This window comes from Canis lupus, chromosome X, assembly GCF_003254725.2.
Source record: "Canis lupus dingo isolate Sandy chromosome X, ASM325472v2, whole genome shotgun sequence".
NCBI lineage: Eukaryota > Metazoa > Chordata > Mammalia > Carnivora > Canidae > Canis > Canis lupus.
In genome coordinates, this window is record NC_064281.1 from 96,437,140 (window position 1) to 96,450,535 (window position 13,396).

Here is a 13,396-nt window from a genome sequence, read left to right on the forward strand (position 1 = left end):
TGGAAAGGTGATATCTGAATTTGAACAAGCTTCTCTGAATGATATATTGAACAAAAGGTCTAAACCTGAGATTCCGAGACTTGTCTATTAACTATGGGCCTAATTAGCTGCACGACCCCGCATAAGTCTTTCGACCTTTCTAGGCCTCAGTTTTCTCTTCTACAAGAGAGGGGGCAGAACAAGGTGATCTCTAAGATCTGATCTAGTAAAAACATTCCACGATTATGCCAGTAAGTCTGTCAACAAAGAAATGAACAAAGGAGAGACTGTTTGAAAAGAAAGTAGGCAGCAGTGTTTAGAGTGCTTTAAAAACTCATTGCCTGACATGCAGAATAAGATTTAAAAAATAAATGGACCTAGCAGAGAAGTGTGGGAAGCTCTCTTTCATTGGTCAAACTGTTTCTTCTTAACGCCACTGTTAATTTGACCACTATGATTTCAGAAATATCTTTTGAACAATACTTCTCAAAATGTTCTCCTAATGTATATTAACCAAATGATTACTTGCATGGAATGAACTCATTTCAGTTTGCTGGACTCTGATGTGTTTACTCATACTTCAGTAGAAAGAATTCTTGATTTACCTGGAACTTAAAATTTTTTCTTCATTTAAGAGTAAAAAAAGTAACTTACTAAGATATAGATTGAAATGTGAACTTAGCTGAAAAACACATTTTGCAGAGGTGTAAATTGAGACCCTGAGTGGCTGATTTGCCTAAGATTACACTGGAAGTCAGACCTCTGCCAGAACACTGGAGGATCTGCTGTATGTAGAGTTTTGGTGAGGGTCCAGAGTGGGGAACAGATTATTAGCTCAACTTTGAGCTGACACAGGATTGGAGATCAATATTTGACACCGATCTAGAAGAAAATGTGCCTTGCAAAAGACAGACTAGAAGAAAATGATCTGTCTGAGGCTTAAGTCTAAAGATACTAAGTAACAAGCTTCCTCTGAGAATTCATGATCACTAGCCAAGTTTCATGTGGGCATGGGGCCCGAATTTATACTATCTGTATGGTCAAAAAAACTGTAACCTGAGATCTTCTAATTTAAAGTTTACCTTGATTCTTCCCCATTCAGTGAAACCTTATGATAGTTGTCTTTCTCTGATTGACTTATTTCGTTCAGCATACTACCCTTCAGTTCCATCCATGTCGATGTAAATGGTAGGTATTCATCCTTTCTGATGGCTGAGTAATATTCTATTGTATATATATATACCACATCTCCTTTATCCATTCATCTGTCAAAGGACATCTTGGCTCCTTCCACAGTTTGGCTATTGTGGACATTGCTGCTATGAACGTTGGGGTATCGGTGTGCATTAAGGATGGCATGTGATGTGATAAGCACTGGGTGTTATACTGTTTATTGGCAAACTGAATTTAAATAACAATAAAAAAGTTTATTCTGATATGTAGGAGACTGGTTCCTGACAGAAACAAACATAAATCTTCCCCAGAGGAAAACTTTCTTCACATGGGACTTACAGAGAATCTCAATATATTTGAACTCACAATAAAAAATAACAGAAACAAGAAAGCAAGCCATCGTATGCAAGAGTTGATAGAAACAACAAACCATAGACCCAGACCCATAGACCCTTGATATGCTACACTTATATGCATATAAAATAACTATATTTCATATGTTTAAAGAAAAGACAGTAACCAGAAACAGGATTAAAGAGCAAGAAATTCCCCCAAATTAATGAAAAAAACTAAGTTAAAATTTTAGAAATAAAATAATCACTGAAATTAGAAATTCAGTGGAAGGGTTAAACATCATAATAAACAGGGCTGGAGAGATATTTAGTGAGCCAGAAGACAAATTTGAAGAAATAATGACAAAGAAAAAGAAATGGAAAATAGGGAAAAGAAGTAAATGACATAGAGGCCAGAGTGGGAGGGTCTCATGGATCTTCCAAAAGGAGGTAGTAGAGAATGTGGGAACATCAAGATTTAGAGAAGTAATGATTAAACATTTTCTATGATTAATGAAAGACAAATGTTTCTCCATTCAAGAAACTCAGCAAGTCACAAGTAAGATTTTAAAAAAAACTAATCTTCAGTGATCTTTAGGACAGGACATTGGGCCACGAATTCTATTGCCAGCCACAACTCTGAAACATACAAAATAAAGTAAGTTGTCCTGGGTCTCAAAGCAAATTAGTTCCTTCAACTATCAAATGAGGAGACCACGACCTACTCTACTCACACCTTATGGCAGTATGAGAGTAATAGAAACCCTTTTGCTAGATTACTGCGAATTTGGAAGCTTAGGTACAAGTCAAGTTTTTTATAGTAGATGCAAAAGCCCATTCAGAATTTCTCGGAGCTTCAGCTAACGTGAACATGTATTGTCCTTACTCTTTAATGAAGGACTAATCTGTCCTTCCTATCCCTCTTCTCCTTCTCTCCAATTACTCAGAATATTTGGAATAGTCCTTCAGGTATTTTGCAGGCATTTTGTATCATCACAGATCAATGTGCAATCCAAGATTGGATAATGACCCCATATTGTGTCCATAACGATGAAATGAAGAAAATGAGTATGTAAGAATTTGGAGGAAAAAATTAAAGCCATTAGATAAATGCAGGATATTTATATTTTAGGAATGAAAGAATCATTCCATTTATTGGTGAGAGTAAATATATGGGATACTCTTCAGTAATTCCAATCATCTGATTTTGACATACAGAATTAGAACTTATTTTGATCCGTTCCGAATGTCCTGGCCACTGGTTTTGCACAACTGAATTCTGGCTTCCTTTAATCTCTCATGCTATGTCCACTATAAAACCTTTCTACCTCTTTCTGCCCTGTGAGAGGATGGCTAAGCATCAGGTCACGCTATAGAGGTGGGCACCCCGGTCTCTACAGGATCCCACCTACAGGACCAAATACATCTTTTAACTAGATTCTTTGCTGGGTCTGTTTTTCACTTCATGTAGATAAATAACAACTGAGAAAAAATGCCAAATAGCAAATGAACCCAGGATTCAGAATAAGAATTTGAATAAATGAGAGGAATGCATTTAAAGTGAAACAAAATTTGTCTACTGTCTTTAGATACTATTGATCTGTACAAATGCAATCCTTATTAATAACTGGACTTTAACCATAAGCACACATCCTGACACTCATGATTACTGATATTTTCTTACCTCACAATTGCCACCTTATTTCAATATATGTCTTTGGTTTGAAAAACAATTTTCAAGCTTTAATGGCCTGGGATAGTCAGTAGAGTTAGTTCGGATTTACAGGGAGGCAGTTGCAAATTTACCTCTCTGTTCCAACTTGTCAAATTGTCAAAAGTTCCACTGGATTTTGCATTGCTGCCTGCTAATGCTGGCATTACAGGTGTGGTTTTCATTATCTCAGAACAAAATGTAAAAGATGTATCTTGAAAACATTTGATATTTGATGTGCTCTGAATCACCTGACTAGATATGCAATCTAATGGTCATTAAATGAATTCTCTTTTATAAAGATAATGGATTTTGAGTAGGAGAATATTTTGGGGCTCAATTTCTATTTTCACTTGAGACAAAAAAGGCTTAAGGGGTGACAAACTGTCTCTGAGTGGGATGTGTTGCTAGGAAATGATGATAATAGTGTGATTTTTTCCACTTCATACCTACCTCCCAAAGATATATCTGTGGATTTAGTCTTACACACTTAATTTGACTTGTAATTCTCTTAAGGATGGTCTTGGGTTGTATTCTAGTGCCATCAATGAACTTCATTTATTGATTCAATAATCTAGAGTTAATGTTTTGGTTTCACTGTAATGTTAATGGTGTAGCCACTGTATCAAGCAGGGTTTTTTTTTTTATTAAATCAATCAAATCAGAGTCACCTGAAGGTTTATTCTTTACTCTTTTAACTGAATAGAAAAAAAAGTTGCTTTACAATAAATTTGATCAGAGATGTTATACTTTGAATAGCAAGTTAATGAAGCCCATGCAGGGATTAGTCACAAGCTTTTGGTCCCTGTATGCTAAAAAGCACTATCATGTTTCAGTGACTAGCTGTCTATATTTTAGCTTTTCTTTAAGTACAGGGAATTTGTCGCATACTGCTAACATTTTTGCTAAGAGAAACATTTCTTCTGAGAGCTCAGTTACCGTTCCTAAGAAATTCAGGTGTGTGTCCAAAACCGAATGGGGAAAAAGTACCTGCACCACTAGGCTCATATCTTGTTACAGTAACTATCTCTTTTCTATTGAAAATGAAAAATTCTAATTATTCGATATACGAGTAGATGTTTCTCCTCACTGGCCTGATGAATGGCTACACACTTGTGCCTGTAGCATGTGCGCTACATTTGGAACAAAGCTTCTTTATCAAACGGCATTTATGACTCTCCTGTTACTGTAATATCTGTAGGAAAAATACAGTGTACACACTCATCATGTCAAATGGTCTGATCAATACCTGGAAATTGCAGGAAAGTGATACATTGTATGTGGTAGATATGTACGGTCAGATGAAGATCCTTTGATTATTGGCACTTTCAATAAAGGGGAAAACTCATAATGTCTTTTAAAGCTATGGTACTTGTATAATCAAGGAAAGTTTCCCTGGCAAAAATAATTATATGAGCCTCTTACAACTTCCTCTTCTAATTATCTCTTTTATTAGTATATGCATATCACCATCCATTAGGGAACACTTAAAAACATAATGAGACATTGTTATAATGAAGATATACATATATATACATACACACACGTGTGTGTGTGTACGTGTACCTTTATAAACAGAGGTAAACTCTCAAATGACATGGTCTATATATCAAAGTGTGGATGTCTTTAAAATGAAAACAAAACTATTTACAATTAATATTTTTTCACTATGAAGAATACAGAGTTAAGAGAGGTTATGGACTGTATCCATGAACCATTCATAATCAGTGTCAAAAGCTCAATGTACAGGATCAAGAATCATAGATCTCAGTGTTGGAAGGGGCCTCAAGGGCCATTTGGCTAATCTACCATCTCACAAATGGGGCAGCTGAGATTCGAAGAAGTTAAGTGAGTTACTCAAGATCATTGTGCTGTGAATACACACACACACACACACACACACACACACACCCCTTTACTGTCATCTCTCAGAATGGACAAGATGGTCACATGTCACAGGCTAACCTGTAAACAAATATCCTTATAACAAAGCCTTATGGGATCTTTGGGAACTAACCCTGCTTGGATAGGGTACATGATGATAGTACCTCATATGGTTTCTTCTGTATAGCAAATAGAATTTTCAGAAATATCTAGGGCTGAATGTTCCATCTCTCTTTAGTTGATTAATCTACTTCTAAGACACAGTATAATGAGAGAGGACCACAGTAGAGAAGAGCAAGAGTTATCCTCTCTACATGAATGCTTACCTTCTATGAATTTCGCTGTCAGTTATCTAGGAGTAACAATAGACAGGGTGGCTCAGAGGAAGTCTCATCAAGGAGAGAGGACTACAAAGCTCTGAACTCTGCTTTTATGTTCCCCCTCAAAGACTATGTGACCAGGAGAAGCCAGATTTTATGAAAGAAATAAAGTAGATGCATTTTAAAATGACAATAGCATTGGTTAGGGCTAATATTCCTCAGTATAGGTTAAATGTATTACTGAGATTTCAGGGCAAGGAGCTCCATTTTAAGGGAGCGTGATTTGACTTGTGGTATATCCAAATCTCAACCATATTATAACAAGCTTCGAATGTATTCCTCTTGAGGTTTTTTTAAAAGACTAATGAGTTAACCTTTGTGAAGTACCATGAGACTCTCAGGTGAAAGAAACCTATATCAAGTATCAATCCAGTGATGCTAACAATACTCAATGTGCCTGCAAAACAGATGAGAAATAATCAGTAAACCATTCATTGCAGTCCTCTCAGTATCGGAGCGGCACAGTTCACACGCTAACAGCTAAGCTTCATGTGCTTAGAGGAAGAAAATGATCAATGGCAAAGAGCATATCCACCTTTGAAATGACATGATCCATTATAAGAATCAGATGTTAAATTGCTTCCTGTACTGAGCACACTCAATTAAAAGTCTGCACAGTGAGATCATCTTGATGGTTAAATATGCTCTGTGGGAACAACCTTTATGGAGCTTAAAAATCACAGAAGGACTATTCCTACTGTGACACTAGAGATTTGGAAGGCATTTCCTTCCCCTATTTTTCAATTTGGTAGTTTTATTAGGAAGGCTTTTGCCAGAGAGGCTGCTGAGTTTTGGGTCATACCTACCCACCCTTTTGCTTCTTTGAGCAAGAGATGTTTCTAAGTGTTCTTTTTCTATTGGGTCCAAAATGGATGAATGTGGCTTTCATCCAGGATCTCCAGACAAAAATGTGTCATTCATGCACTTGATATTTGATGCCCTTCATCCCCTTGAACTTTCTCTTTTCTGTAAGCTCATATATTCACTGGACTCCCAGCTCCTGTCTAACTCTTCCATCTTCCTTTGGCAGGGGTGAAGATGGAGGGCTGAAAACAATGCCAGACATGGAATGAAATCAAACAGAACTGGTTTCTATTTACAGGTTTGTAACTAGCCAAGCCTTTGGTCTTGGACTAGTTACTTAACCTCTCTGGCCCTCAGGTTCCTCATGTTTCAAAAACTTGAAACATATTCATGGTTGTTGTTTTCTAGTTTTCTTTATTTAAGTAATCTCTCCATCCCATGTGTGGCTCGAACTCACAACCCTGAGGTCAAGAGTCGCATGGTCTTCCCACTGAACTAGCCAGGTGTCCCCATTATTCATTGTTTACCACTTGTCTCACCCTGCCAGACTGCAAGATCCAGTAGTGCAGGAATCTCTGTTCTCCTCACTGAGGAATCTCAAGATCCTAGCACACAACACATAGTAGTTGCTTGATGAAAATTTGTTTAATAGATAAATAATTAATTTCTCCATTAATGGTGTTGCCATTCATCCAGTCTCCCACTGCAGACATCACAGAGTCAGTGAAAATTCCTGCCCCCTCCCTTACACATTTCCGGTAACCAAGTCCTTTTCCTAGCTTCTCTCATATCCATCCTTTTGTCTCCATCTGTGCTTAAATTCTCTTATATCAGGTTTTCATCATTTTTTACTATATTCTCCAATACAAATATGGTTGGGGTGCCTGGGTAGCTAGGTGGGTTAAGCATCTGCCTTCGGCCTCAGGTCATGATCTTGCGGTCCTGCAAATGAGTCCTGCGTCAGGCTCTCTGCTCAGCAAGGAGTCTGCTTCTCCCTCTCTCCCCCTATTCTTTTCCCCCACTGGTTCCCTCTCTCTCTGAAATAAATAAATAAATAAATAAATAAATAAATAAATAAATAGTAGATAAATAAATAAAATCTCAAAAAAATACAAAATACATGGTCATGATATTAACCTCCCTAAACCCCTTCAATGCCTTTGCCATTGTCCTCAGGACCAAGTCCAAACTCCTAGGTGTGGCCCCTTCCTGGTACGCAAAGTCTTTTGCGACCACTTCCTAGACCTTGAAGTAACATAAAATACACCTTGCACATTGCATCTCACTTAAGGAGAGACATTTTGAGTCTTTGTTCACGATTGTCTCCTAACTGTGGATATGTTTCATCACCTCACATGCTGACAGGGACATAGTAGGGACTCAATAACTGTTTGGCAAATGAGCAATTAAGATGAGGAGATTAGAGCACTGTGGTAACTTTCACCTCTGGGCACACCATTTAACCTCTTTGTGCCTCTGAGTATTAGAATCCTTAGTGATGCTGGGCAGAGGGACTAGAGACCACCACATCTCTGAACCATTGAAGCAGGTATCTCTGCACTCTCTTCCACACCTAGTCTTCTATGGGACTATCACTTGTCCTCATCATTTGATTCATTTGGGTGGGTAAGGGTGATTTGAGGTGAGGGAAGAGTAGGGTAGGGTTTAGGGTACTTCATCTGGAAGTGAGGAGGGGCAAGTGTAGAGGCACAATTGTAATTAGCCTTTTCTTCCCCTTCTGAGTGATTTCTGCTGACAGGATTGGTGCATGTCTTTGTGTATTAGGTGGAAGGGGTGGGCTGAGGAAAGAGAAACTCTCTGCACAATGAATTTCATGTTGATTTGTGGGAAATACAAATATTTGAATTTGTACAACTGGTGACTAGTATACTGCCAAAGGTTTTGGCCTATTCTGAGGCATCAGGAAGGACACATAGGGATGTGAGTGGCCTTAGGGAGAAATCATATGATACAGAATCACTATTCAATCAAGAAATGTTTATTAGGTCATATAAACAGGTAAGTTTTTGAGTAAATGTTAAGAAACTTCTCATGTTAAAGATATCACCACGAGATATTGGTGTTCTCTAGGGTCTTGACTTTCTTCATTCTCATTTTCTGCACTCTTCTTGGACCATAATGTGCATTCCTAAGATCTGAACTATATCCCAAATATGTGTGTCCAGTTCAGGATTCTCCCATAAGCTCCATTCTTGACTATCAATCCCTCACTGGGCACAGCCACCTGGATCTTTTGCAGACACCTCTAACTCAGCATATCCACAGCTGACCTCACCAAATCCAGTCTCTCTGCCCACACCCATTTTTCTGCCTGGGCTTTTTTGGTCTCAGTTGGTGATGCTTTCTTTCACCTAGCCACCCAGGATAGTTATCCCTGGCTCCTCTCTGCCCCTCATCTGCTATGGTAACTCCCTCTTTGTCTGTTTCCACCTTGCTATTTTCATGGCGGCAATTTTAGCTAGGCCCTCTCTAACACTTCACTCCTGGTCTACTCTAATAATCACACTGCACTTGTCCCTTACGTCCCCACATCATGCATCTCCAATACATCCTCTCACTTGCTGTCAGAGTGGTCGATCCAACATGCGGCTTACTATAAACCACTCAGTGGCTTCCTATTGTGTCAAGGGGAAATGCAAATCCTTTAGCATGGTGTGTAAAGAAAACTGCCTGCGTTCTAGCTCCTGCCCATGTCTCCTCTGGACTCCTAGGCTGCACCTATACCCAATGACAACTATGTCATTTGAATTCACATCTTTATTTCTTTAAGTTAGTGCTTCTGCCTGAAATGTTCTTTCCCCTCTTGTCCACATGATAAACATGTAATCATCTTTCTAATGTTGATTCAAGTGTTGACTTCTTCAAAGTCTTGCCTGACTACAGGGCCTCTTCTCATAGAAATATCCGATGGCTCCCTCTTTGTGTTCTGCGGCACCTGACTCTGCACATAGTCCTATGATAAGATTTTTTTTTTTATATGGTGAATTAGGTGATGGACTCCTAGAGAAGGGGATAGTATAGTACAGTACAATGGTTGAATGTATGGAATGTGAAACCAGAACACCCTAGTCCAGATTTAGACTCTGATACTTATTATCTGGCTGACTTTGAACAGGTTATTTAACGTCTATGTGCTTCAGCTGCCTCATTTGCAAAGTGGACACAATTATAGGACTTATCTCACAGGGCTGTTGTAAAGACCAAAAAAATACATGTATAACACTTAGAATAGTGCTTATTACATAATAATTATGTGTGTGCTTTAATAATAATACAAATGTAAATATTCTTATTTTAAACTTGAAGCTCTGGATATACTGTATCTAACACATGAAAGGATGTTCAATAACATTTAGTAAGTAAATCAGTAACCAAGTTAGAGTCATCCAATACAGTCCCATCATACCCAGCTACCTTCTTTCTCTAACCATTTTCTAGCTTGTTCTATGTATCTCTTCCACTAGACTATAAGGTTCTTTTGTGCAAGAGCCACAGCCATCTTGTCTGCCGCTGTATCTCCAGCACCAAGCACCATGCCAAGCACATGGTAGGTACACATATATTTGCTCAGTAAATAAACGAATAATTTTTAAGGTTTGCATTTTAGTTACTATTACACTGTCTTTATCATTTTATCCATTTCTGAAACTGTAAAATGCAATCCTCTCTCCCATATTATTTCTACGTGAGGCAACAAAATTTTGTACAGTAAAGTATTATGTTAGAATTAATGCTCTTAACAGAGGGATATTCTTGTTTCTTTACAGCACAGAACTGCTGATTTTTTTGGTTCATAAACTAATTCAGTGGTACAGGAAGTCTCAGAGAGCTTCTAATCTTTTCTGTTTAGCACATGGCATTTTATATCCTCAACAAAATTCATAGGCAGAGGTTCTGTAGGAGTTATTATTTATTAATTCTACTCATTTCATGAGCACATGGCCTGAGGATAAGAAAAAAAAGTATAAAGAATGACCCGTTATTTTTAGTTTAGATGGAAAAACAAGTCATGCACACAAATACCTATATCATGATGCCATTTTTACTCTCTAGCAATGAGTACAGTATGATTTCAGAGGATCCTCTTGATGTGATCAGGAGAGGTTTTAGAGAATAGCTAAAACTGTAGTTGATCTTAGTGGAAGGATTGGATTTTCATAGGTGGAAAGGTACCAGCATTCCATGCTGAGGAAAGGGCATAGAGAAAAGTGTGAACATGTGATATCCTGGGAGTGAGCAAAGCATATTAGAGTCCTTTCACAGAAGCAGGGATTTATGCAGGAAGTGGAAGCAGAAGACAGGCTGGAGATAGAGCTTTGGAACAGTTTGTGGTGGGCTTTTTAATAACAGAGTAGGATATCTGAAGCTTATCTCTAGACAGTGTAGATCTATAGCTAATTTTAAGGTAGGGAATAGGAAAAGGAAAGCCAAGTTGTGGGAATAGCAATTGGGCGGCAATATGGCAACGTATAAACAGAGTTCCCAAGCTAAGTTCCATTTTTTAAGTGATGGAACACCCAGTGGAAATACTCAGCAGATGACTGACAATGAAAGATAATTCGAGTTTAGGGGAGATACATATTTGAAATAACCTGTATAGAAATGACTGCAGGAAGTCCCTTTTAACCCATGAAGACATACAAATCAGACTTTGAGGAGTACTACCTGAAGGCAAAGACCAGTGAGAATTTGGGAGTGGAGGAAGGGAGAGAAAGAAGTAACTCCAGTGTACCTGTTGAACAGTCAGATCCTGTCCACTTGGGATCACAGCTGCACACTCCAGCGTCCAGAAGAAAAGTCCCGTGTCCTGAGCACTGCTCTTGACATATAGGAAGTGGGGTTTCACAGTTGACTCCTCCCCAGCCAGTAGAGCAATGACATTCTCCTTTTACACAGATGCCATGGTTGGAACACATTGGGTCTAAGCAGTCCTCTGAAGGCCCAAAAAGGAGAAAAAGGTTAAAAGTGAACAGATGTGGCCTGCATACCTTAGGATAATGAAACTGAGACAGGCACACTGATTTCCTAATATGTCATGAATACTGTTTTAATCAGGTAATAAAATGTCTCATTCAAAGGCTGTATTCAAATCAGAAGATTATTAACACTTAAAAATATGGTAGAGTGTCATAAAGGTTGCATCCTAAAATTAGAAGACTAAGGAAACCACATATATGTTGTATAATATTGTGAGCAGTGTGTAGTCTCCCACACATATGGGTAGGTGCACCAGTGTGGGCCTTTGATAGGAATTCCTCAGCTTTGTGAAAAAACCCAAGAATTTTTGGGAAGTCATTCCTTATCTTTTTTGAAATTGGAATCAGCTCTGAGAAATGGCTTTCACTTGATGTGACTAGAGAAGAAGATATACTTAGTAAACATATACAAAAAATAAAACAAATAAATGAATATATAAAATACACAAATATACTACATATATAAAATGTCTAGGATATAAAAATATTTATATATAAATATATAAAATATTAAAATGCACATATCTTTTTTTTAAGCTTAGATTATTAGGTATTAGGTGAGCTGATTACTGTTGCATGAAATCATACAATATAATGAATCTATTATAATCTTTCATTAATTTCTTAGGAGCACTGAAAATACAACATTTGTAAACCTAATTTTAAAAATTATTAAAGTTTTTTTTTCCATGCCTTCTTCCATCAGGATGCTGTGATATAGTTGTCAATGTTTTAGAATATCACAGATGCAATTCTATTTGTTTCTGATTCTGTGAGTTTGGAAATTTTTGGACACATTCTAACAAAGGTATAAACTCTTAAGAGTAGATCTCTGTGTTTGCTTTGAGGAAAACTGTTTTGTGCTTTTAACTGAATGACCATTCCAGGGGAAAAGGTTGATTTCCAAACTTCTACCTTCCCAATACAAGTAAGATGAGACTAAAATAACTCCCCATTATGAGGATGTATGTTTTGAATTACTTTTCCAGCAATGGAATCAGACTGATAAAACCTGCCTTCATTTGCAAGACCAGTCTGGTCTTGGGTGTGGCCTATGGTCATGGAACATAGTAAGGCTAACTAAGCATTATTATAATTAGTGTTATTGTCATTATAATTAACCTCAAATCTCAAGGTCATTAGCACAAGGCTTTACTACTGAGCTAATCAGCAAATAAATACTAAAAGGTACACCTAATTTTATTTCATTCATTATTTGGAGCGAGAGGGAAAGTCTAAAATATTGTTTTAGAAGGAGGCCATTTTGTTATATTAAAACACAGCAACTACTTTAACAAATAAAATGTTTAATTGAGTATAGTTTATTTTATTAAAAGGCCACCTTCAATGAGTAGGTAAGTCACTTAAGTCAGAAGCACGAGGTCATATGGCTGAATGGGCCAGCAGGCAGCATACATGAATGCGATGAACTGGATATAAGAATCCGGTGTGTTCCGAGTGAACTGAGACGAGTATCCAGTTTAATAGAAACTGCTGTTTCTTGGTCCCAGGTAATTGTCACCATGTAGGAACATGGGCCCAGGGTTATCAGATTTTCCAGTTGTTCCAGAGATCAGAAAGAGAGAGAGGTTTTTATAGGACACTTCTCTATTTTTAAATTTGGCAAATAGATCACATTAAAACAACAACAACAACAAAAATACTACCACCATCACCACTGTGTGAACCAGAAAAAAACCCATCCATAAGCCCAGTTCAGCCTGTGAGTTTCTGGTCTGTAGTGTTTGACTGAAAATATTTTTTTTTCTGTTGTATTTGACAAGTTCATACTGTTAAATATGGTGAGCATTCTTCCTTGCTATCTTGGTTATTCTACAAATTTTCTTAGCGATCCCTAAAAGGGAAATGTAAGCTAAGCTATTTCTTCAACTGCTCCCAAGTTTTAATTAGAAGGGTCCAAATTAATTAGGTTAAACATTTTCATGGCGAACTATGGGTATTGTGAGAGATACCATGTTCTGGTGAACATGCATATGTCCACATCACATCAGAATTTATAGCTTAAATATGATGATTGTGGTTGGATGACCATAAAAACAATTTCCAGAGGTACTTTGGTGCCCTGTCTAGGCCCAATGCCATTCATTGGAACAGATATAATCTTCACACCCAAAT

At 37.6% G+C, this 13,396-nt stretch overlaps 1 protein-coding gene across 3 annotated transcripts in view; it reads right to left on the reverse strand.

The window, feature by feature from the left end:
* TENM1 (teneurin transmembrane protein 1) overlaps window positions 1–13,396 on the reverse strand; it is a 794,660-nt gene that overhangs the window by 238,129 nt on the left and 543,135 nt on the right. For all 3 annotated transcript variants that reach the window (XM_025431163.3, XM_049107241.1, XM_049107240.1), the window contains one exon: window positions 11,017–11,217. In XM_025431163.3, coding sequence (XP_025286948.2) covers window positions 11,017–11,217 — 201 coding nt within the window. The remainder of the gene's footprint in view (window positions 1–11,016; window positions 11,218–13,396) is intronic.